General features: G+C 45.8%; 1 protein-coding gene across 3 annotated transcripts in view; it reads right to left on the bottom strand.

Annotated features, from left to right (window-relative positions):
- FCHSD2 (FCH and double SH3 domains 2) overlaps nt 1-19,651 on the bottom strand; it is a 113,035-nt gene extending 93,384 nt beyond the window's left edge. For 2 of the 3 annotated variants that reach the window (XM_064643952.1, XM_064643953.1), the window contains exons 1-2: nt 19,374-19,651; nt 17,124-17,221 (exon numbers count right to left, since the gene is read on the bottom strand). In XM_064643952.1, coding sequence (XP_064500022.1) covers nt 17,124-17,221; nt 19,374-19,394 — 119 coding nt within the window. In that variant the 5' untranslated portion in view covers nt 19,395-19,651. Of the gene's footprint in view, nt 1-17,123; nt 17,222-18,155; nt 18,176-19,373 lie in introns of those variants that run through there. The other variant, XM_064643954.1, reaches the window with a different exon arrangement.
- Between the last annotated feature and the right edge of the window lie 5,466 nt (nt 19,652-25,117).

The raw sequence follows: 25,117 nt of genomic DNA, 5'->3' as shown, positions 1-25,117 counted from the left end.
GAGCAGTAATTAATCTACAGAAATTATTCCCCATGACAAGGCTCTCAGGCACTGCCTGCATCAGGCTCCTCTTTGTGGTTTCCTGTTGACTGAACGTTTTCAAAGAGCTGCATAAAATTCTGAGGGCCTGAAGGGTAAATTATTTTCCAGAAAAACCCTGATTTTATACAAGTTATTTATACCCAGGCTGCAGAAAGCAGAGCAGCAGCCAGAGTGTAACAACCCGGGGTATTCAAATTTGGAATGTGATTTATAGAATCACAGAATGGTTGGGGTGGGAAGGGACCTTAAGGATCATCCAGTTCCACCCCCCTGCCTGCTTCCACTAGAGCAGGTTGCCTTGGGCACTTTCAGGGATGGGGCAGCCACAGCTTCTCTGGGAAACCCATTCCAGAGGTGGGAGGCCTCCCCACCCTCCCAGGGAAGAACCTCCTCCTAAAATCTAACCTAAACCTACTCCTTTTAGTTCAAATCCCTTCCCCCTTGTCACAAAGTACCCATGGCTTCAAATTCCAAGGTTTTTGTAGGCTGGGGAGTTCACACCATTACACAAAACACTGGCTTTCCTTTTTCCAAGCCAAACTCCTCCCAACACATCAAATGCTGCCTGGGATACAGCAGGAGAACCATTCCCACCATTCCCTGCCTGGAGCATCTCAAAAATCCCCCTCAGCTTGGTGATTCCACACTATTATCTGCAGAGAACTGGGTAGTTCTCCATGTTTTTCCAGCTTTCCATAAAGTTCTGACCTGGCATCAGCAGGGAAAAAGGAAAAGCATGAGAAGGAACGACCCCTCTTTCCCTCACACCCACAGCACAGGGCTGGTCCACTTCCAAGGGACATCTACTGCAAAACAGGACAAAAGGATGGTGGGAGTGGGTTAAGTGGCCTTACAGAGGGAATTCTGGCCTCTTAAACAATGGCAATAATACCAGCATTAATGTCTGCATCATGTCTGTGATCCTCTTCCCAGGATATTGCCCTGCCCCTTGAGCCACCTGAACATATCTGGAGCTGCAAAGCCACCAGGCTAAAGACTTGGAACTAGAATATCCCAGCCAGCACTGGCTGGTTTTGGTGATACTTCTGCAGTTTCAGGGCGCTCCTTTTATTTATAACTTATCCAAAACTCATAAGAGACCAACCCAGCTTTTATCCCAAGAAATACTCTGGTTTTCCAATCTCACTTCGTGCCAACACATCCATTCACTGTAGTTACTGTTCAGAAATAAAGTACCTTTTAACACCTGCTAAATCTCACACTCGTTTAATAAATGCACCTAAAGGAGATGACCTGGAATCCTGGTGCCTCCAATCATTTTCTGGATGGTTGGATTCCATTTAAACATCCCCAAATTTCAGTCAGTGCTGACACTCTAAGCCTTGACTTGCTCTTGCAAAAAGGCAACTGAAGAAATTCTGAAGGAGAAACTCACTTTCACTTCATTTAAGAGCAAAGTCTCCAGTGCCACAAAGCACTTTAAATTCCTTTTCAGCCACTCCAAGAAACAACAACAAAAAAGAAATCACGTTACAGCAAATCACAGCCTTGATTTTATGTTTTAAAAATAACGACCTCTCCTTTGTTCAATGGTTTGACATCACCTGAACAAAGTGATCTCTTCCTAGAAAGGTGACTGTTTTACATGCACAGTTACCTGCCAGGTTTATGCTACTCCTTTATAAACAAGCAATTCCCCAGCCTTCTTATCAAAGAGCACAAGTTCTATGGCAGCACTATAATAATATCAGCACTATTACTATTTATTGCCTTTGCTGCTGAAGACTTTGTCCCACCCATTAAATAAACTCTACACTAAGTCACTGTGTTGGACATTTGGTAGCACTGTTCAAACACAGTTCTGCTGCCTGGATTTTGGTCTCCAGTCTAACTTGCCATCTCATATATTAAACAACCATCCATTCCCTTCAGCTTGGAGATGATGTGTGGAATTTTCCCCCCCCAAGTCCTGCAGAAATATCTTCATCAAAATTCACATCACAGCATCACCTTGGCTCTTCTTTCCAACGCATCAGTTTAGATAAAGATTTCCCCTGCAATGACTGAGGGGGGGAATAAAAAGGGGAGTACTGGACTGCCTTCCCTGTCTCCTCCACTGCCTTGGAAAATGTCCTGCTGCTCCCAAGCCCATTATCCCCCCATTTTTCTCCTCCTCATGTCCCTGACCAGCTGTAGATGGAGGTAATATTAGAGTTGGACTCAGTGATCTTGGAGGTCTTTTCCAACCTAAACAATTCCATGATTTTATTGTATTGTCCTTCAGCACCCAAGCAAAGCCTCCATATTCCTCCTTTACCTCCCACCTTTTTCAAACCTTGCCCAGTGTCCTTCAGCTTCTTGCTCAGCCTTGCCAAAATTCCTGAGCTCCCCACACAATGGGATGCTTTGCTCCTTAGCTTTCTGGAAGTCTTCCTTAGGAAAACTTGGCTAAAACCACCAATCCAAGCATATTCCCCCTTCCTGGCTGCTTCCCAGGAGGTTCTGCCCACCAGCTGCACGAACAAGCTCAATTCTGCTCTCTCCTGACAGGGATCCTCCAGGTCCTGGAGTCAATTTGTGGTCATAGCAGCCCAAGCCCCACTAGTCCGGACAGGATTCCCAAAAGCCAGTTGCCAGCCTTCCTCTCACGGCAAGTACGGACAACGTGGAGTCCTGACACCACAAACAACAACACAGCACAAATGTGGCCTCAGGGCCAAGACTTTGAACAAGAACACACCAACACAAGGCTGCAAGATCCCACCAGCTGCGCAAGCACAAACCCCGGGAGAACAAACGCCAAACCAGCCGAAATTTTGCCCACAGTGAAGCTCCTGGATGCAGCATGAGAAGCCAGGGATGCTTCCTGCTGGAGGATCAGCTCGAGGTTTGGCTGATCTCAGCAAGGACATCTTTACAACTCCTGAAGCACAAATATTTGGGACATCAAGGAACTCTTTGCTGGCTGAGTCAAGGAGTTCAGCTCTCCCTCCTCACCTCCATGTACTTCTCCGGGAAATACGAAAGAAATAAAATTGGACTTTTTTTTTTTTTTGAACTTGACTTTCACATACATGCTCTGAACTGTCTCCTCTTTAGTCTCACTCTTAAAATACTCAGCTCTTCCTCACAAAGTCCTGCAGAAAGGGAGGAACTGGCAGATCAAACATCCTGTAACACACCGGAGCTCTTCTCTCCTCTATAAATTCCTCACCACGACACATCTCTCTATTTTCAAACAGTGTTCCCCGAGCAAACACGAGCCCAAATATCCACCCCATCCCTTTTATAGCCAAGTACACACTGATCTCGTGCTGATTCAGCTCTTCCAGGACTTTCTACCACCCTCAGGAGCCCTGCTATCTCCTTTTGCTCCCCACAGGATTTACAGGAACTCACCAACCACGTCCAGCTTTGTGCTGCAATTAAAAGCTTGTTCCTCCCTCGACTAAAACTCCTCATCTCCCACAGCTCTGCTGCAATTTGTCCCTTGCAATGTTTGCTCTTTCAATCGCCACTTATGCTCCACCAAGATAAACTACACCAGAGGAAAATTCCCCTGAATGTAAAAAGAAGTGTTAGAGCTGAAAATGCTTCAACCCACATGCAGAATTTAATGATTTAAAGCAGCACGCAGCAAATTATACGGCTAATATTGTCCTTATCAAGGAATCAAAGTTGTGCTCGATATGTCTGGGTCAAAACCAATCTCCTGCCTTTCCTGGTGGATTCACTGCAAGTGTTTTATTCCACTTTTCACATACAATTTTCAGTCTCTAAATCAGTCTCCTGCCATCCTTTCAAGCAATTTTAGGCACTACTGTTCTAACCCTACTCAAAGGAGTAAAATACTACGATTTCCACGCCCACAGCGAGCAGAGAAACGAGATCCTGCTCTGAAACATAAAACCGGGTCTAACCTTGAATTTCTTGACTTCAGAAGTTCTCACTCATAGAACAGCTCAGGCTGGAAAAGACCTTGAAGATCACCACGCCCTGCTCTTCAAAAATTCAAATTTTACAAGTGGCCCTTCCTCAAAAGCCCTCTTCTATCTTTGTTTGCTCGTGGTAGTTTAACTGATGCACTTAAAATGTGCAACTGCCCCACGTAATGTGTTGGGAAGTCACCACTTTTAGCAGGACATTAAGAGGTCAGTCACAACTGGGACAGGCCAGGGGAGGAATTTTAGGTGCTCCTTATAAGGTACATCTTGGTTACGGCTCCCAACACAAGCTTTTAAAACGTGCTCAGCCAAGTTTATTTGATTTAACCCAAAATATTAACACGCAGCCAAAATGCTTCAGCGTGACAGGACAAACCCACAAACAAACTGGAGATAGCTGGGATTTTTATCACCACAAGCTCCCAATTCGTGAGAATTTAAACTCCCTTTTAAGCTATCGAATATGACAAAGCAATTCCCCCCCGCCACGTTTGCTTTTGCGCTCGGATTTTATTCATCATTTTTAACATCCTAATCCAATTTATCGACGATAAATTTCATGGCAAACCACGAAACATCTTCGCCTGAGAAGCGACCCCGTGGCGACGCAGCGAGAAAAAAATTCCAGACAACATTCAGGAGCGAGCAATGTAGTGCCCATAAATCACATTACTACTGTACAGTTTGGGATTAGGATGAGTTGCCACTGGCAACAGAGCCAAAAAAAAAAAAAAAATCAATTCTGTCACTATATATAGAGAATTCTTGTAACCTCAAACGCAGCCAATGCTTTCAGCAATTTGTCTCAGAGAAGTATTAGCAGGGCCAGCGTGTGAGCAGAGGAACATGACATCCCCACACAAAACAAGGCTAAAACAATGGAGTTTTTCCTTTGGCGGAATTAAAAAAAGAAAACAAAAAAGGGAGAGCGCAGAAAGCTGCTGGGGAGGGGGTTAACATTCATCCCCCCTTTTCGAAACACAAGCGCGGCCTCTGGATGGAATTAACGACAAATAGGGAGATTGGGCTTAAATATATTGCAAACGATCGCTAACGAGGGGTTGTTTTAAACGGGAAATTAAGCAAACATCAGGGAGAGAGACAATTTTGGCCAACACAAAGGTGCTTTTTCTACGGCTCCCCCAGCCCTGATTCATCACATCCAAAGCATTTCCTTTTTAGAGGAAAAACTAGGATCTGGGAATTCAGCTGGAGCGTTCAGAACACAGGGATCTGAGGAGCTCCTTTGATCCCTGTTTGCTGAACAGCAAGAAGCCAAGGCACATTTCAGCAGCCACTTCTTATTTCACATCCAGGAGCTGCCAAATGTTTTGTAGCAGCAACAGCCACCTTGGAGCTCTTCTTTTGCTCAGCTGTCACGTTTTAGGAATCTTGACAGAGCCACCCAGGTGCATTACAATGGCTTTTCTCCTTTCTACTTTTAATACAGGCACTTCATTTTAAAATGATGCCCTTCACAAGGTTTCATTGTCAAATTCTGGATTTTAATGCACCAGACAGGTAATAATAATTACTATAATGAGTTTTTTTTTTCCTCAAAGCACAATGCTCTAAGAATACAGTACATGCACTGTTATTTTTTGAGTTAGTAAAATGTAACAGCTCAGTGAAAATATGTGGCTCGATTTCTAAAATCTGTGTGTAGATACATCAGAATCACAGAATCACTGAGGTTGGAAAAGACCCAGATCTGAGATCAGAGTCCAACCCAACACCACCCCAGCAACCAGACCATGGAAGCCCCAAACAGGCTGATCTTCCCTGAGGGAAAAACACAGCTCAGGTCCTTAACTGGAAATTAAGAATCACTTTGGAAATAAAACTAAATTGGAAATTCATTAGTGAATTTTGGGGAGCAGGAGTACGATGCAGTTAGAGTGGTTTTCCTGAACGAAAAGCTCCAGAAAAACCAGAGCAGGGTTGTTAATACAGGTAATCATGGAATCACAGAAGGGTTTGGATTGGAAAGGACCTTAAAGATCATTAATTCCACCCCCTGCCATGGGCAGGGACACCTTCCACCATCCCAGGTTGTTCCAACCTGGCCTTGGACACTTCCAAGGATGGGGCAGCCACAGCTTCTCTGGGAAATCCAGTCCAGGGCCTCCCCATCCTCATAGGGAAGAATTCCTTCCCAATATCCCATCTCTCCCTGCCCTCTGGCAGTGGGAAGCCATTTCTTGTGTCCTGTCCCTCCAGGTCCTTGTAAATAGTCTCTCTCCATCTTTCTTGTTGCTCCTTCAGGTCCTGGAAGGCCACAACCAGGTCATCCTGGAGCCTTCTCTTCTCCAGGCTGAGCAATCCCAGCTCTCCCAGCCTTTCCCCTGCCAGTCCAGCAGCAGAGCTGGGTGCAGGGAAGGCCAAAGGCATTCCAAACATCCAGGGAGCTGTGTCAACAAAAGAGGGCCCAGCCCTCTTCCAGCAGAGTATGAACTAACCTGCTAAATTTAGAAAGGAAAAAAAAAATCCAAATTACAACAGATAAAATTCCAGCAGAGAGACCCATTTGCTCCCTGGAGCATTTGGATGTGTGTGGACTCACTGGAAGAAAGGATTTGGTCTTGGATATTAAGTACCAGCAGCACTCCACAAGAAGGACTTGGCATTCCAGCCAGCAGAGAACATCAAAGCACCTCCTGCTAAGGAAAACTGAGCTTTTTGGGGAAGATCAAAGCTCAACACAGCTCCAAAATCTTGTCCTGGGGTGTTGAAAACATTCCCCTGAACTCCAGAACAAAGCCCACGGTCACATTCCACCGGCAGCAAACCCTGGCTGCAGGACACACGAGGCCACGGTCACGAGGCCAGATCTCCCCAGGAAATCAGGAATAACAACATCCCCACGCTGCATTCCAAGGAAAAAAAACATACCTTCACTCCTTGTGAAGATGAAAATGAAGGGAGCAACCTCTTACAGGAGAAAAGGAAAAAAATCAAAGGACATTTTAACAGGCTTCAGCAAGGCACTGAAGGATGCTCAAACTCTTTATGCAGAAATCCTATTACTTTTTAGTATTATTTCTTCAGTACCTAATGGCCAAAATGCTACAAACCCAACAGATAAAGAGAGGGTTCAATTCTTCTTCAATTCCATTCTTCATTAGGGACCAACTCCAGTTACTTTCCCCCAGCTGTTGAAACACCAACTTGGGCCAGTTTTTGCATCCTGGACTCAAAATTCCGCAGAATTCCAAGCAAAGACTCGTGTGATCACAAAGATTATGAGATATTATTCACCTCCTCAGCAGAAAAAGCTTCAAATGCTTAGAAAAACCAGAGTATAGGGCCTGCTTTGTTCTCCACACAATAGCAATTAACCACAATCTGCTGGCACATCAATTAATACAAATAAACACGAACCATTTGAAAGTTGGGGGGGGGGGGGGATTTTAGCCTCTCTGAACATCATGCACATCGTTCAAGCTCTGCATCTATTTAGAAAGATCAGAAGTTTTTAGGCAGATGCTGTAAAGCTGTGGATCAGGCCCCGCATCCCACCAAGGGCTTCCACACCTTTTACACAGGGAAAAACCATCAGATTCCCAAATCTGCCTCTATTTATAGTGATTGGAGAGATTCAGCAGTTCCCCCACCATCACACCCCTGAGCTTTTCATTTCTGTTTCAAACAAACAGCGTTTGTCTCACTGGGGGTTCCCAAAGACCAGGAGAAGGACTTGGGACAAGGGATGCAGGGACAGGACAAGAGGGAATGGCTTCCTACTGGAAAAGGGGAGATTTAGATGGGATTTGGGGAAACAATTCCTCCCCTGTGAGGGTGGCGAGGCCTTGGAATGAATTTCCCAGAGGATTCCCCATCCCTGGAAGTGTTCCAGGCCAGCTTGGAGCAACCTGGGCTAGTGGAAGGTGTCCCTGGCCGTGGCAGGGGGTTGGAACGAGACAATTCTTCAGACCCCTTTCAACCTCAAACCACTCCAGGATTCTACAATTCACCCTTATATTCAAACACATTTAAAATCACTTTGGATGTGAGAACATCTCAGAATATCATCCCCTCCAGAAAAATTGTGGCTTGTTTGGTTTTTTTGCCACCCCCCCCCCCCTTCAAAAACACACAGAGACAGCAAAAAAAATCCCTTATTTCTGCTCAGGATTGGATGTTATTTAAACATGCCAACATTTTCTCCACTCACACTGGCTGGCAGCTGGCAGAGAGAAGCAAAAATAACTCTCCTTAGTGGCTTTAGCGCCATAAATCTTCGAAAGTCTTCTGCATGGCTGAGCTCCCCTCCTAAAAATGAGACACCAACGCGTTTTGTCTGTCTCATTAAAGGGATGTTTGCTGCGAAAAAAAGCGCAGGAGGAGAGGGAAGTGTGTGAACAACCTTCCCAGAGCCGCTGGGGATTGGACCTCGCCGTGTTCTCACAGAGAGGAGCACTTAAAATAACTCCAAAGGCTCTCAGGAGGAACATCTCTGAACATTATGAATGATTTTCAGAGGCTGAGAATAAAACCTACACCCAGGAAGAAAGGCTGGATTTCAACAAGTTTTTATTTTTATTTTTTTTTTAGTTCCTTTCAGTCTCTCTCCTCCTCAAGTTTTATTTGGAAATATTGCATTTATTTCACGAATAAGCACAACCCACCACTTACAACCATTAACTCAAAACTTTCTATCTTCAAATTTTGTTTGGAAATGCTGCGTTTGTTTTGCAAATAAACACAACCCAACAATTACAACCATTAATTCAACCCTTTCACTCTCTCTCCCCTCAAGTTTTAATTGGAAATATTGCCTTTATCTCACAAATAAAAACAACCCAACACTCACAACCATCAGTTAAATACCAACCTCCCCCCAACTTAACATATTCCTACTGTTCATTTGGGAAAAATAGTGTTAAAATTTTAAAATCTACTCTAAAAAACAATCAGAAAAACACAACACTGAGCTATTATAGACCAGTTCCGTTTACAGCAAATATTTGACTGAACTAACTTGAGTTTGAGGATGTTTTGACTTTCTCAACAGCCAATTTTTAGAAGTTTAAATGCAGAACAACTTTTCTCTGGGCTTTCACTCTGCGGTAAGAGATCAAGAAGATTAAAGAAGCTTGACTTTAAGATAAAATAAAGGTTAAAAATCAGATGTGTCTTCATCAGAAAAATAAAATTAACATGAGCAATGTAAGGTAAGAGGTGGGAAAAGTCCACTGGGAGTGGGAGAGGCTGATCTCCAGGAGCAGCAGCCAAGAGAAACACAGTATATTGGACTTTTTCTGGAGAAAACCCACCAAACCAACCTCTCTTTTTACCTCTGCCTCCCCTACAAGGAGTATTGCCATGACACACGATCTGATAATCCCATTTCCCTCAGTTTTAGGAGGAGCATTGAAAAGCCACAAGTTTCCAAGATGGAGAGACCAACTGCTCCCTTTGGATTCCAAAGCTGGACTTGATCTAAATGCACCAACTCCTAATGAAATTCCAACAAAGCCCATCAGGACACTGGTGAAATGAGTCCATAACACAAATCCTGTGTGTTCCTTTAGAGAAGCTTCAGGATCCATCCTGAGGGCAGGTTCAACTAGCCTTTAGGAGCCCCAAAATACCCACAAATTCCAAATATAACTTAGAGCAAAATAATCAAAGCCACTTCAGACACAACTACTATCACATTCTCCAAGTCCCACAAACAGAGGCATCTTTATTATTATTATTATTATTATTATTATTATTATTATTATTATTGTGTCTTGGAAACACCAGCTTGGGACACTCCTTGTGTTAGAGACCATGGACAAGGGTTTATTTTCCACTCCACTCCAGTTCTGGGGCACAAACACCAGCATTGCCAAAAATCTGTGTCCCCAGTGTCCCAGCAGGGATTTTGAGCCTGACAAAACCCGGTCTTGTTCTGAGCCAGCCAAAAGCACTCTGGGGAAGGTGTGGTGGTGCAATCCTGCCTCCTGCTCCTCCTCACCACACACCCTCCTCCCCCAGGCCAGGGGGGGAGAATCAGTGCCCTCAGGATGGATCATGGAACAGTCCAGGAGCCAGACTGACACGTCACCAGCCTCTCCAGCACATCCCCATGTCCAAAACCACTTCCAGAGGGAAGGCAAGGCTGGCACGGAGGGGAGGGGAAGGAAAAACAACGTGTTCAGTGTTGGAATGGAAAGGGAGTGTCTCGAGGTCCCAGGTCACAGCAGGTCTTGCACAAAAATCTTCTAAAAAGGCTGAAAGATGCTAAAAAAAAAAAAAAGCACCGTTGGCAAAGGCAGCAAAACCTGCCAGATCAACCCAAAAAAACAGAGCAAAAGGCTGAGGGTGGATATCAGGGAAAGGTTCCTCCCAGAGCACTGGAACAGCCTCCCAGGGAGATGGTCACCAAGCCTGAGGGAGTTCAGGAAGTGTCTGGACAAGGCTCTCAGGGACATGGTGGGATTTTGGGATGTCCTGGGCAGGAGCAGGGGTTGGACTTGATGATCCTGATGGGTCAATCCCAACTCAGCATTTTTTGAGATAACACTGTAAGAAATCAGGCCAGGATGGACTAATTGTGTCTGGAATGATAGGAATGCTCTTCCTCTTCCCAAATCCTTCAACTCCCCTCACACAGAGTTTTCCGAGTAAGAGTTAGGACTGAAAACACTTGGAGCCTTGAAAGGAAAACCTTCATCCCAAAAGGGATGGGACACAGAAGAGAGAAAATCCAAGATGCAGCTTGGGGGCGAACAAGTGGAGCAAAAGAAGAGCTTTCTGTGCCTTTAAAATTATCCTGGGCCATATATCCTAAAATACATATCTACAGATATCTTAGAGATATAGGTGGACTGTCAGTGACACTTCACAACTGTCACCATAAAAACCTGCCCCCAAAGCAACTTTATAGCACTTCATGGCTGGTTTTTCAGAGCTTTGCCAAGTAACACTGTGGTGAAAAATGACAGTGAGCTCCAGGAAAAGCCATGCTGGGCTAAAATTCAGGGGGGAAAAAAAAAAATCCAGCCCACACAACTTTCTGCAAGCTCAAGAATTCATTCTTAAAAAGGGGGCATTGAGTCCAAACTGAAAATGCAACTTTTTGCCCTGAGAACCCAAATTCTCTTGTTGCTGTCTTGGAAGGCTAAAAATACAAGTCCTTAAAAATCAGACTTCCAGAATTGTTGGAATTGCTGTAATGACCAAAAAGCTCATTCAAATGCAAATCTCAGAGCTAAAAACAGAGAGAAAAAAATTAATTTGCCTTCTGGTGGGAGAAGTGGGTTGTTGGGGTTTCTTAAAAAAACAAACAAAAAACCCCAAAAAAGAATCTTCTTTTAACAATTTAACTTTCATCAGTTAAAAGCTACTTGGAAATACTGGAACAAGAGATCCATTAATTTTTGTATGGCAAGGATAAAAAAAAACTCCCCAGTGCCAGGATAGGCCTGAATCATTACACTGTGGCCATGTTTATACTAAAAATCTTTTTTTTTCCCCCCCTCAAAACTTGAACTTCCACACCCAGTAGGCAACAGGGTTTTTTCAAAAAGTACATTCCAAGCTTCCCTCAAATAAGTTGCAGTCAAAACATCCCCAGATTTTAATTCCATCAAGAATGTGAGCATCTCATTAAAGGGCTGCCTAATTACAGGGAACGTGCCCAGGCCACAGATTCTGTGGGATCTTTATATGGGATATTATTCAGAAGGAACAGCACCAATTTCCATGAAAATTTCTGAAATTTCTGCCTATTTAGTGTTATATCAAAGAACTGTGTCCACAATTAATGAGCAGAGCTCAGGAAAAAAAAGACAAAATACAACATAAACTCACAATACTCAAAAAGCTCAAGCCAAGAGGAAAGAAATGTTATAAACTCCTAAGAAAATGGAAAGTTTTAAAGAAATAAATATACTAATCAAACAAAGGAAAAGCTCCTCAGGTGTGAGTCAAACCCAGACTAAAATAACGTATTTTTCAGTAGTTTTTCTGATTCTTGTGCTGTTTTCCACTTGCAGAGTTTAGAACCTGCAAGCCCAGAAAAATCACTCAGCTCCTACTTAGATAAAGCCCCAAACACCAAAGGCAGGAATTTCATCCTCTGAATGCAGGGAATGACCTTGAAGGAAAAAGGAAGGACACGTTTCCAAGGAGAATAAAGGGGGAAAAAAAGAGATGGACCTTCCAGAGGAATTTTAAAAAGGGGCCTTATCAGACCTCCAGAACCAGAGGCAAACAGGCTTTGAGACGGGGTTCAGGAATATCCAAATAAATTGGAGAGACTGGGAAGAACAGGGAGAAAGGGCAGGAAAAGGAAAGCTTTCTCCTGATTTTTCAGCATCCCTTATGGCATCCTAATAAATATGGCTCCAAAGCCCTATAAATCCACGTTATTTTAGTTTCCTTCTCCAGCTGCTCGTTTTCTGGGCTGGGGTGAAGCTCTTCCCCAGCACAGGATCTGTTCCATGATCTGCTGGATTAGATTTAAATGGGAATAAAAGTTCCCACTCCAGCCAGAACTCCAATAAACCTTATCAGGAACCTGCCAACACGACGGCACCGTCAAATTCCACAGCGGAGTACAAAGTATATCCGAGAGCAAAACGCCTCCCTGGAACTCTGCTAAGTGGAGCATAACTCAGAACAGAAAATGACATGTTCAAACGAGCAGCAACTGCCTGGTCACGGATCCAGGTTCATTCACACTTTTACTTTCTTTCTTTAAACCCCCCGGGCTGCTCGTTTGGGCTTGTTGGGGCAGCACGAGACAGACGAGGAGTGCTCCGGCCTCATCCTGCCCATAAAACCACAAATCCTGCCCTGGAATTACTGATCCCGTCCCAAATCTATTCCTGGTACACCTCAGCAGAGCAGAAGCGACAAAATCCAAGATTTGGAAGGGCTTGGATTGTTCAGGAAGAGCCACGAGGTCTCCCCACTTGGCAAATAAGTCACCTTACAGCTGAACATCAAATCTCAGAAACAAAGGGCTAATTAAAATTCACAGGGGCAGAACTGGGTAAAGAAAGGGGAGGGATAAAGCACCTGGGAGGAAAAAGTACAACTAATTTCTCAAGAAGTTGATAAATTGAAAAGAACTGGCTCAGAGGGCAGAGCTGTGGGTGGAAGGTAGAAAATACCCCCCAAAGAGGAGGAGGGAGGGGAATTAAACAGAGAGTGAGAGCAGCTTTACCAAAAATAAGCAGGAATGGACAATGGGAACATATTTTAAATAAGAAAAAGTCAGGAAGAAGAAACCACAAGGACAGAAGAGGCAAAGGAACAGAAGGAAAGCTCTGCATGTAGATTTGCATCTGTATCGGGAGCACAGGTAGGTCATGAGCCTGGGATTTTGGCAATTCCTTTCATGAAGTTGAAAGCAAAAAGAACCACTAAAACTAAATTCAGGACCCAACAAATAAAAGGACTGTGTTGTTATTCCATCTCAGCCAGAAATCAGGCCATTTTTTACACCTTATTTCCACTTGCTTATAAGGCTGAAGCAACACAGGATCAGCACATCCAGGCAGCCAAAATTACTTCAAATTTAAATCAGGTGGAGTTTCCAGAACTGGAAATCCCAAAGCAGCAGCAGTGCCTTCCACAGGGGCTTTAGGCTGGGCCTATGATGGTGACTTTAAACCCACGTGAAGCCGGGATGCTGCTGCCCAGCCTTGCTTCCCTCTCCTTCCTCCTTATCCCTCCTCCCTCTCATTCCAGCAGTGGCACAGGATTTACCAAAAGACTTGGGAGAAAAGGCAGGGAAGGTTTGATTTCAGGTGGCTGAGCTCCCTAATCCATTCTGCTGCAGCAGAATCAGCTGAGCTTTAGTCCAGACTAAAGTCCAGGCTCTAGAACACATTAGAACAGACACTTCACCACGATTTCATTCTCTCTGGCAAAACACAAATGGGAAGCTTCAAAAAGGACATTTTAGGATACCCAAAGCTGTAAAGGCCTATTAAGTGCTTTGGAAAAGCAGGGCCTAAAATTCAAGGTAAAACAACCATCAATTCACAAGTGTATAAAGTCTGTAGCATATAAACACCTCAGAGAAACACCAAGTTGAATTAAAAGGTGGATTATACAGAGTTCTTTACAATTCTGTGTTCAGCAGCCCAAGGGCCACTGCAGGCTCTGGCTGTGACTTATTTACTACCCTCAGTCCAATCAGGCAATCCTGAAAGCAAAATAAAACACCTGAAAATTGCCAACGCCTCTGATAAATTCAGCCTTTCATAATCCAGCTGGCCCCGGGAATTCCAAACTAATTCATTCCCTGCCTAAAAGCAGCCAGTGGGGGACAGAGGGAAGAAGCACCAGAAAAAAAACCTAAAAGGTTTTCTGGTTCACAGCAACAAAACATGTATTTTTGGGGGGGAAAACCTCTATCTCCATCACCGTGGCAGAATAACAACCTTTTTTATAGTAACACCAGCACAGATGTAGCACATGAAGGGATGTGACAGCCTCAGTCAGCTGCAGCAGATAAACATGTCACGCCTAAAACCCAGCCTGAGATGCTGAAAGCCTCCTGAATCACTCATTCCACAAACTCCCCACTCACTGAGCATGAAGGAATGGAACCCAAAGAGCCAAACTGAGATGACAAACACAGAAATGTGCTTTCAAGCCTATTTGCTAAACATCTCAAACACTGTTTTTATGGAGTCTTGTCAAGTCCTGAGATTTCAGCTCTAGTTGCTGCTGAGCTTCCCCAGGGAGACTCGGGAGTTTGTAAGGCTGAAATGCTGATATTTTGGGATATACCAGAGTTTTACAGCGCGTCAGAACTCCCCTAATTCCCAGCCCAGTTTCCCCCAGAACACAGTTTGAGCAATCCTAGGTCTGCTTTCCACAAGCCCAACGTATTCCCTCTTTTTCCTGCCCTCCAGGACCTGAATCCGGCATTAAACGCTGTCTTATCGGATATATTTTAGATTTAAATATATTTTAAATGCACTAAACTGGTGGGTTTGTCTATGTAGAGCCCTCACAGAGATTAAGGATCTGCAGAGGGGCTGGAGAAAAGGTATTTCCACACAGATACCTCAACCCTGACCAAGAATCCAGCCTGCAATAAATAGTTTGCTCTTCATCCTCTCCAAAATGCTATAATTTAAACCTCCCAACTCCAACCATTTAAAGGAGTGCTCAGTTTTGCATGAAGATATCAAAGCCATTGGAATGGCTGCCAAAAATCATCCCCTAATACACCAGACAATGGGTTTATTCTGCTGGAACTCTGTGATCTTTTCCTTTTATTGCTGTTTTTTAGCTGCATAAAAACCGAACCAAAGTGCTGGAAAAAAAATGCAATTCAAAGCTTTACATCCTAAATAAACCCTATGGTTTATAAGCATTGTATGGAACAGTTCTGTGCCAACAAATACAGTCATTCTTTGTAACAAAGTCATATTTTAACCCAAGCCCTGGTTCAGTGTTTCCTGTTGCCACTTCAGTTTCTGGAATTCGGAGGATAAAGTTGTGCCCAAAAGCTTCCAAATGCTACAAAATGCCCAAAATTCTCCTAAGTCTTGACAAGCAAACAGCATTCAGCTAAAATTCCCTTTTACTGGATAACAGCAAGGGGCTTTCTAGAAAAATAATCCCCTTTTCCAGAGACAGAGAAGATCCTGTGTGTGGTTCCAGCTTTCTGGAATGCTCTGGAATCACGGTGGCCGCCTCTCCTGAACACAGCCCGAAATTCAAGTGCCATTATTAAATCCAAAGTGATATTATTAAAGTGATATCATGACGAGGTTGACACCCAACTTCTCCCAAACATCCCCCACTGACCAGCACAGGATGAGATTCAATTAAATCAATTAAAAGGCCTCTGCACCACAAACTTGTCCAGCACATGTTTTTAACCCAAAATCTCTTGTTCTCTCTCGTTTTTTTTCGCTGATATTTGAACAAATCGCTGCCACAACTGAGCTGTCACATCCAATCTCATCACAACAAATGTTTAATCTGTAAATCCACACAGCAACCAGTGCTCAACACAGGCTCCACACATTCAGTGGCCATGGCAGGGAATTCAATATATTAAATACATTAACCTGGTTTCTTTGTCCCTGCCGTTAAAACTCGCAGATTTAATTAACTGCAGCAATTAAATTACATTCAAGAAAATTAAGCCCTATGCCATCTTTCAGCAGAACACACACTGAAGGGTTTATAAGCTCCTGAAAACCAGCAAGTGCTACAAAACCTGGCCTAGAGCAGCAGGACCCAGCCTAGATGTTCTAAAAATAAATTTCCATCTAAGGGGGGAAAATTCCTTGGATCAGCCCATTCCTTATTACTCAGCATTTGTGACTTAAACAAAATTTTTTATCTAAGGAAACAAACACTGGGATCTTTCCCATAGGAAAAAGTGTTTCCACCCCCAAAAAACAAGGGGGAGAAAGCTCAAGCCATGAAATTCTGATTTATCAGGAGAGGACACTGGGAGAACAGGAGAACCAACCTGGCAAAGCCAAACACTTGCATTTTATAGACAAATATAAAGCAGGAAATCTCATTTAAAAAATTAACAAGTGGACAACACTATTATTGCTGAATATTTTCCAGTCTGGAAATGGATCCACTGCAAATGGAATGATTAATCCTCCATGTAATTCCAGGTACCCACTGCCACCATGTTTTAGAAGCAAGCTTTTAATTTCCAGAGAAACAATCTCATTAGGGAGAATTAATAATAAACCCCCACACGCTGATGTCGTGGAGATTTTCCCTCTTGTCCCCAACCCAGGCAGAATTTGAAATCATAAATGCAAATATCTTCTTTCTCATTAAAAAATGCAATGTCTCAAAGTGCTGTTCAAAGCTCTCTCTCCCAAGACACAAATCAGCAGTGGCTTGAAAATATCTCAATAATTTTAGCAGCCTTTTACAACCTGTAAATCAAAGTCTGAGTCTATTATAAAAAGAAATAAATTGCTGAATAGTCCAGGGCTTTTTCTACGTTGTTTGTGACCCTTTTTTTTTTTTAACGTTTCCCCCATTGAAGAGAAGAAAAAATGGTTTGCATTGTGTGAGCTCCAGTTATAATTTCCAGCTGTGTCAAAACTTTAACAGCCCAAAAGCAGGAAATCCAAAGAGGAAATTCCATCGTCAGTTCCTGAATTTTGTAACTCCAATGTTCTTCCAAAAACTGGACCCTTAAAGGAATTTTGGGAATGCTTTCTGGAGCCTTACCTGATGTCTTCAAGGAGCTCACATTCTGCTTGGTGCTTGGCCTGAAGTTTTGTCATCTGCTCAACCTGAATGTTTTTTAGCTCTTGCGTGACTTTCACCTATAGGAAAAAAAAAACAAACCAAACAAAAACCAAACCACAATTAAATATTTTCTGTATCCCAGTCAAATTTCAACAAGAAAACGAACAATTAACCCCAGTCTCTAGGGCTTCAGAAGATTGGCATTATTTTTTTAATAAGGGTGTAGTTTTCCTTTGGGATCCTGAAGGTAAAATTTCAATACTTTTGGGAACTACTTGATAACTGGCAGATTGCACCAATGTCTTGGGAATGATTTTGGAAGGGAACCTCGGAATTGTTGTTATAAAACAAGAGCTCTTGGCATTTAAACCCTCTGGTGATCCCAGGAATCCATGGATCAGCCTAAGAAATGATCACCACAATATCTGGAGATATCATGAATTCCTGAGCACAGAAAAGCCAAACAGTTCCTCCAATGGGGGAAGAGGGAGGAAAAATATCATCTCTCTCTTCTTCACTAGGCAGAAAAAAAGCCCCTTAAATCCCATCAGTTCCTCTATTTTAACTCTGAAACCATCCCCCAGCAACAAGCACAACCACATCACACCAAGACAGGTTTTTCACATGATACCAATAAAAGAAATCACATGTGTGCCCCTGATTTTAAGCAGAAAAAGGGTCTAATTTTAACGGGCTCTTTCAGTGGTTTTGTTTTTATCTGTGTGTGAAAAAATCCTCAAAATAAATAAACACACACAAGACACGTAATGGAAATAACCTGAAATGAAGTAACGCAGGCGAGGAACGACCCACGTGTGAAATAAATAAATAAATAACGGGAACTGAATCGGTTTTGTTTGACAAAAGCAGAGTCCACCCCTAAAACGAGACAGGACCGAGCCAAGGAAAGATTCCCACTGCAGCTGCTGCCAGGGCAGCTCGGGGCATCTCAAGGATTTCTGCTCTTCCTCCCTTCCCAACCTCTCCTGGTCAAATTATCCAGGCCCCCACCTGGCAAAGCCCCGCGATCTCCTCACTGGGAAACCCCAACGCCACGTCTGGAATCTCAAACGGGGCTGGGAATTACGGCCCAAAGCGCCCCAACATCCCCAACATGGACCACGCACCAATCCCAGCCCCACAGAACTCCTTCTCCGGGTGCCTGCGGAGGAGCGGCGGCTCCATCCCGAGCCCCGCTTTGCTCCAGCTCTTCCCACACACCAGAATAAACACCCCATAAATCACCCCACTCCAGCTCCAGTCTCCCGGATAACAACCTGCCCACCAAGACCAGCCACATTGGAACGGCCTTTTTTCCAAATTTCCATCCCTTCTCCCGTCTCTTCCCACACCGATGTGAGGCACCTCACGCTCCCCTGAGCTCAGGGCCACCCAAGAGCCCCCCCAGTGCCTCCGCAGGTTGTTCCCAGCACGCAGGGGAATGGGGGTGAAAACGCTGGACAATTTGGGCTATCCCTGTTCCCTTGTGCTCCTGACATACACCGGCACGGTCTGCATCCCTGCACCAACTCCGGACGTGACCTTCTTCACCAAGACACCCAGCCCATCGCTGTTGGCACCAGCGCATCACCCAGACACAGCCGAGCCCCCAAAACCACAGCCGGTGCCACCCCACAACCAGCACAACACACCACCTTCCCCTCCGCAGTCACCGACCCCCTCCCAGCCCTTCCCGGCTCTGCTTCCCTTGGAGAACCTCCGTGGGGATGCGGGGGGGTGGCTCAGATGGGGATCACCGACCAAGCGCTGCCCCCCTGCACCTCCACCCTGCCCAGCCCTTCCCCATCCATGCCCCGTCCTGCCTCCAGACCTCACCTTCCCGTTCCCAACCCATCCCACCCCACCACCACCCCCGGCCCTCCATCTCCAGCTTCCAACACCCACAGCCACTTCCCAACCCCGATGTCCATCTCCCACACCCCCCCCCCCCGACATTCCCCCATCACCCACCTTGCAGGTCCACCCTCTCCGAGCCCCCATACCCCCCACCGCCCCCCGCACCCCCAATTCCCTCCCAGCGCTCGGCTCTCCCTCTCCCGACCTGCCTCCAGCCCCCACGGCCGCACAGCCCACCCGGAGCCCCCCTCCCCACTCCCCCCCGTGCCTTCAGACCGCAAACCCACCCCATCCCGCTCTTTCCCCCCCTCCCAAAAATCCCCCCCCGACCAGCATCAGGCGCAGCCCCCCTCCCCGGGGCGGGGGTCCCACCTTCCTCGGCGGCGGCTGCATGGTGCTGCGCTGGGTATCCACATCAATTCCCTCCCCCCGGCAGCAGGATGCGGCCCCCGCTGCAGGAGGAGGAGGAGCAGGAGGAGGAGGAGCAGCGGGCAGCGACCGTGTCGCTCCCGGTTCGGGGCGCGTCCCGCCGGGCGGGAGGAGCGGGAGGGAGGGGAAGGAGGGAGGGATGGAGCGGGATGGTGGCGGCGGGGATGGGGGGGGATGGGGGCAGGCGAGGCCGCCTCTTCCTCCCGGGCAGCGCAGCAGCGTCGCGGCGCTGGGGAGCGCGGAACGGGAAAGGGAGGCGGCGGCGCAGGGGGGGGAGAAGGGAGGGGAGAGACTTCGGGAAAAACGGGGGGAATAGGAAAAAAAAAGCAAGGGGGAGGGGGGAAATAAACGCCAGGAGCGCCCTCGTGCGGACACGGCCGGGACTGCACCGCCCACGGAGGGACTGCACCGCCCCGGCCGGGATTCACCGCCCACGGCCGGGACTGCACCGCCCACGGCCCGGACCGCACCGCCCCGGCCGGGACCGCACCGCCCCGGCCGGGATTCACCGCCCAGGGATGGGACTGCACCGCCCGGGGCCGCCGCCATGGGCTGGGGCGAGGCGGGGGCGGCACCGGCGGGGACATGACACGGGGGACATGACACGGGGGACATGACACGGGGGGGCCGCCAGAGGGCGCGGGGGGACGTGGGGGGGGGGGAAAGGGAGTGTAAAGGGGGGATCTGGGGGGGAACGGGGGAGTTTGGGGGGTGCTCGGTGGGGTGCGCAGGGGTGGACGCAGGAGGGGGATGCGCGGGGTGTGCTCAGGGCACGGGTGGGAACGGGGCGTGCAAGGGGGTGCGGGGGTGTGGACAATGGGGGTGCGGGGGGTGTATAGGGGGTGTGCAGGGGCTGTGGACAATGGGGGTGTAGGGGCCGTGTAGGGGATGTGCAGGGGGTATGATCGGTGCGGTGTGTAAGGGCTGTGCAGGGGTGGGAACGGGGGGTGCAGGGGTTTGCGCGGGGTGTGCACAAGGGGGGTGCAGGGGGGTGCTCAGTGGGGTGTGTAAGGGGTGCGCGGGGGCTGCAGGGGAACGGGGAACTGGGGCTGCAGGGCTGTGCATAGGGTGTGCACAATGGGGGTGCAGGGGGTGTGGACAATGGGGGTGCAGGGCTGTGCATAGGGTGTGCACAATGGGGGTGCAGGGGTTGTGCAGGGGCTGTGCGCAATGGGGGTGCAGGGGGTGTGTGGGGGTGTGCAGGGGATGCGATCGGTGGGCTGTGTAAGGGGTGTGCAGGGGTGGGAACAGGGGATGCACAATGGGGGTGCAGGGGGTGGGGACAATGGGGGTTCAGGGGGCATGTAAGGGGTGCACAGGGTTGTGCACAGGAGGGGGGTGCAGGGTTTTGGGCGGGTGTGCACAATGGGGGTGCAGGGGAGTGCATGGGGGGCGCAGGGACGTGCAAAGGGGTTTTCACGGGGTTCACAGGGTCCAGGGTCGTGCTCGGGGGGTGCCCAAGGTGGGTGTAGGGTGTAGGGGGGTGCTCGGGAATTTGCAGAGGGGGGTGAACATTGTGCACAGCTCGTGCAAACCCTGCACCCCCCTGTGCACGCCCCCAGCCCTTCCTTTGTGCCCCCCTTGTGCACGGGGGTCTGTGCAGAGAGATTTTGGGGTGAGGGTGCACGCGGGATACCGAGTGTGCTCGTGGGGGTGCGAGGATGCGCCCAGGAGGGTGCGGGGTGTGCGTGGGGCAGTGAAGGGGGTGCCCGGGAGGGTGTTGGGGGGTGCTCAGGGGCACAGGGCCGTGCACAGGGGGGCACAGGGAGGTGCACAGGGGAGTGCAGTGCTCCAAGGCATGAGTCCACCACGGCATCACACCCCTGGCTTGGGGTGCGGGACACAGCTCGTGGTACCCAGGGGGTGCCATCACCTTCCCTCCAGCACTCCCGGGCTGCCCAGGCAAAGCAAGAGCTGGGCTTGAGCTCAGGTTCAATTCCACGAGGGACTGGCACCCCCAGAGCCCGGGCACAGCAGTGCAGCGATCCCGTAGCGCTGGCGCCGTATCCTGGTGCATCCCAGGGCACACTGGGACCAGAGCACCTGGACACGAGCCTTTTGCAGGAGGGCGATTTTGACCAAAGGAAAATCAAATGAAGCCCTGAGAGAGCAGACACAGCCCAGGGGGCACAGCTGGTGTCACGTTTTGCTGGGTGTGAACCAAAACCCCCCGATCCGACGTGACTTTCGGCGTGTTGCCTCCCCCAGAAGTGAAGTTCCTGGGCTTTGCTTCTTAGCTCTGCCGCAAGGAAATCTCTGAAATATTAAAGTGCATTTGGCTGCTTCCTTGAAGCAAATTACCCGGGCAGTTTGCAGGCAATTCCCATAATTGCATTTTCCCAAGTGCTCCAGCATTGCTGCTGCTCCTTTATTATTGATGAGCTGCTTTACTCCAGCTCCCGGAAAAATGACCCCTCGCCTTTAAAGATGCTTTAACCATCTTTTAAAAAAACCCCAAAACCTCAAACGCAACTTGAATTCTCCTTTCTCCTCCAGCTATTAGTTTACTTAGTGCTGCTAATTAGTCTAACTCGTTCCCCCCCCCCAGGAAACTTGGAGTGATTACTGGGATGTGGTGCATCAGGAGACTCTGGGAAAATGTCTTGCATCTCTTGATTTGGGCTGCACGACCTGCAGAGCCCTGAAGTTGGTCTGCCAAGACCATCCCTGTGCTCAAAAAGTCCATCCAAAGCATTTCCTACAGACCTGCATGTGACTGGGAATGTGCTTTGGGAAGACAGAAGCACTGAGTGTAACCTTTAATATGTTTATTAGCTAATTTGTATAGTTAATATATTTTATATATATTTATGTATCTCATTCTAACCCCTGCCATGGGCAGGGCCACCCTTGGCATAATCATGGAATCATGGAATGGTTTGGGACCTTCAAGCCCCTTTCTCCATTATCCTGCAGCAGTTTTCCCACCTTTTGTTTGTCTTCTTCCATGAATAATTGTATTTTCTACCCTGACTCGCACAATGCTGCTCGTTCAACCTGGGTCCTGGAGAATTTCCAGCTGGGATGAGAAATCATAGCTTTCCCACATCTTTATAACCCTTTATAGTCATGATTGAGGGGGAGAAAGACAGGAAATAAAGAAGAGGATCAAAAAGTCAATGGTATAAATTGAGTGCTGATTATTTAATCCAAATCCTTGTTTTCAGGGCATCGTTTGAGTTTAAGCTGCACATGATTTTTAAATTTTTTAAAATTTTAAAAATTATTTTATTTTATATTTTCTGTCAATTTTTATTTATCCAAAATTTATTTTTAAATTTATTATTTTATTGATGTTTTAATTATTTCACTTATTTTTACCTTTTTATTGTATTTTATTTCCTTATTTTATTTGTTAGTTTATAACTTATTTTTCACTTTATTATTATTTTATTTTATTGGCATTTCAATTATTTCATTTTACTTATTTTATCTCTTTATTATATTTTATCTTCTTATTTTATTTGTTATTTAATGTATAGCTTTATTATCTTTATTGGCATTTTATTTTATTTCTGTTATATTTTCTCTTCTTATTTTATTTGTTATTTAATGTATTTAGACTGTTTTTAACTTTATTATTATTTTATTTTTATTGACATTTAAATTATTTCATTTTACTTATTTTATTTTATGTTTTCTTATTTTATTTGTTATTTAACTTACTTAAAATTTATTTCTGACTTTATTATTAATTTTATTGACATTTTAATTATTCTACTTATTTTATTTTATTATTTTTTATCTTTTGTTATTTGTTATTTAACATACTTTATTTTAAACTTTATTATTCTTTTGACATTTAAATTATTTCATTTTACTTATTTTATTTAATCTTTTTATTATATATTATCTTCTTAATTTATTTCTTATTTAACTTATTTATAATTTATTTCTAATTTTATTATTACATTTTTATTGACATTTTAATTGCTTTATTTTACTTGGGGTTTTATTATATTTTATCTTTTTTTCTTATTTAACTTATACTTTATTTTTAACTTTATTATTATTATTTTATTTTTATTGACATTTTAATTATTTAATTTTATTTATTTTATTTTATCTTTTTATTCTATATTATTCTATTTGTTATTTAACTTATAATTTATTTTAACTTTATTATTATTATTTTCATTTTATTGATATTTTAATTAATTCATTTTATTATATTTTATCTTCTTATTTTATTTGTTATTTAACTTATAATTTATTTTTAACTTTATTATTATTTTCTTCTTATTGGCATTTTAATTATTTTACTTATTTTATTTATTTCATTTAATTTCTTTTATTTTTTTATATGAAAGGGTACAGAATCCAATTCCAGAGAGATACACAACACTCGGGGAACCCCAAGAGGCTGGAAACCCCACAAGCTGCTGGTGACACCCCACAGCTGAAAACAGCAGCGTTTCTCTCATCCTAGAAAAACAATTGAGCCAGAAAGGCAAAATTCGGGGAGGGACGGAGCTCACTTGATTCCCATCCTTAGGCAAAGGGATCATGTTGGATCCAGGCTCCTCATGGGATCATTGTGCCCCTGATGGGATCGTTGTTCCTTTTCATTCTCCTGATGGGATCATTGTGCCCCTGATGGGATCGTTGTTCCTTTTCATTCTCCTGATAGGATCGTTGTTCCTCTGATGGGATCGTTGTTCCTCTTCATTCTCCTGATGGGATCTTTGCGCTCTGATGGGATCATTGTTCCTCTTCACTCTCCTGATGGGATCATTGTGCCCCTAATTGGATCATTGTTCCTCTTTATTCTCCTGATGGGATCACTGTGCCTCTGATGGGATCATTGTTCCTCTTCATTCTCCTGATGGGATCACTGTGCCCCTGATGGGATCGCTGTGCCTCTGGTAGGACTGTTGTTCCTCTTCATTCTCCCAATGGATCACTGTGCCTCTGATGGGATCATAGTGCCCCTGATGGGATCATGTTTCCTCTTCATTCTCCTGATGGATCATTGTGCCCCTAATTGGATGATTGTTCCTTTTCATTCTCCTGATGGGATGATTGTTCCTCTTCACTCTCCTGATGGATCATTGTGCCCCTGATGGGATTGTTGTGCCCCTGATGGGATCATTGTGCCTCTTCATCCTTCCCCTCTGAATTTAATCCCTGCAGGGGTTTAAACCTCTTGAAGCACAAACCCACTTTGTGTCAGAGGGCTCTCGGCTACCAGGATTCCCAGGATTCGCAGGGAGCAGACCCGGCGTGTTGGGCCCCGCTCCGGGCAGGGATTAATGCACAGGCAGCTCCTGCTCCAGAGCCTTGGCAGGGAAGCGTTTCCAGCAGCAAATCCCAGCCCTTGCTGATCCAGCAGATGCTGTCTGCTGAACTGGCAGGAGTTTTCCTGGCAGAGGGATTTGCTCACCAATCAAAACCGTGGCGGGAGGGAGCTGCCAAAACAGCAGCTGCTGGGCTGAGGGGGCCTGGGGAGCTTCCTGAGGGAAAGGCAGCTTTTATATGAAATATAGGATCTGGAATTGGAGTAAATACGTGTGTGTAGGAGTGTCATGGAATGCCAGAATAGTTTGGGTGGGAAGGGACCTTAAGGATTATCCTGTTCCACCCCTTGCCATGGGCAGGGACAACTTCCACTAGCCCAGGTTGCTCCAGCCTGGCCTTGGACACTTCCAGGGATGGGGCAGCCACAGCTTCTCTGGGCAACCTGTGCC

The sequence above is a fragment of the Pseudopipra pipra genome, chromosome 2 (assembly GCF_036250125.1).
Source record: "Pseudopipra pipra isolate bDixPip1 chromosome 2, bDixPip1.hap1, whole genome shotgun sequence".
Taxonomy (NCBI): domain Eukaryota; kingdom Metazoa; phylum Chordata; class Aves; order Passeriformes; family Pipridae; genus Pseudopipra; species Pseudopipra pipra.
Note: the sequence above shows the minus strand (reverse complement) of the source record. Positions and strands in the feature narration are given on the sequence as shown.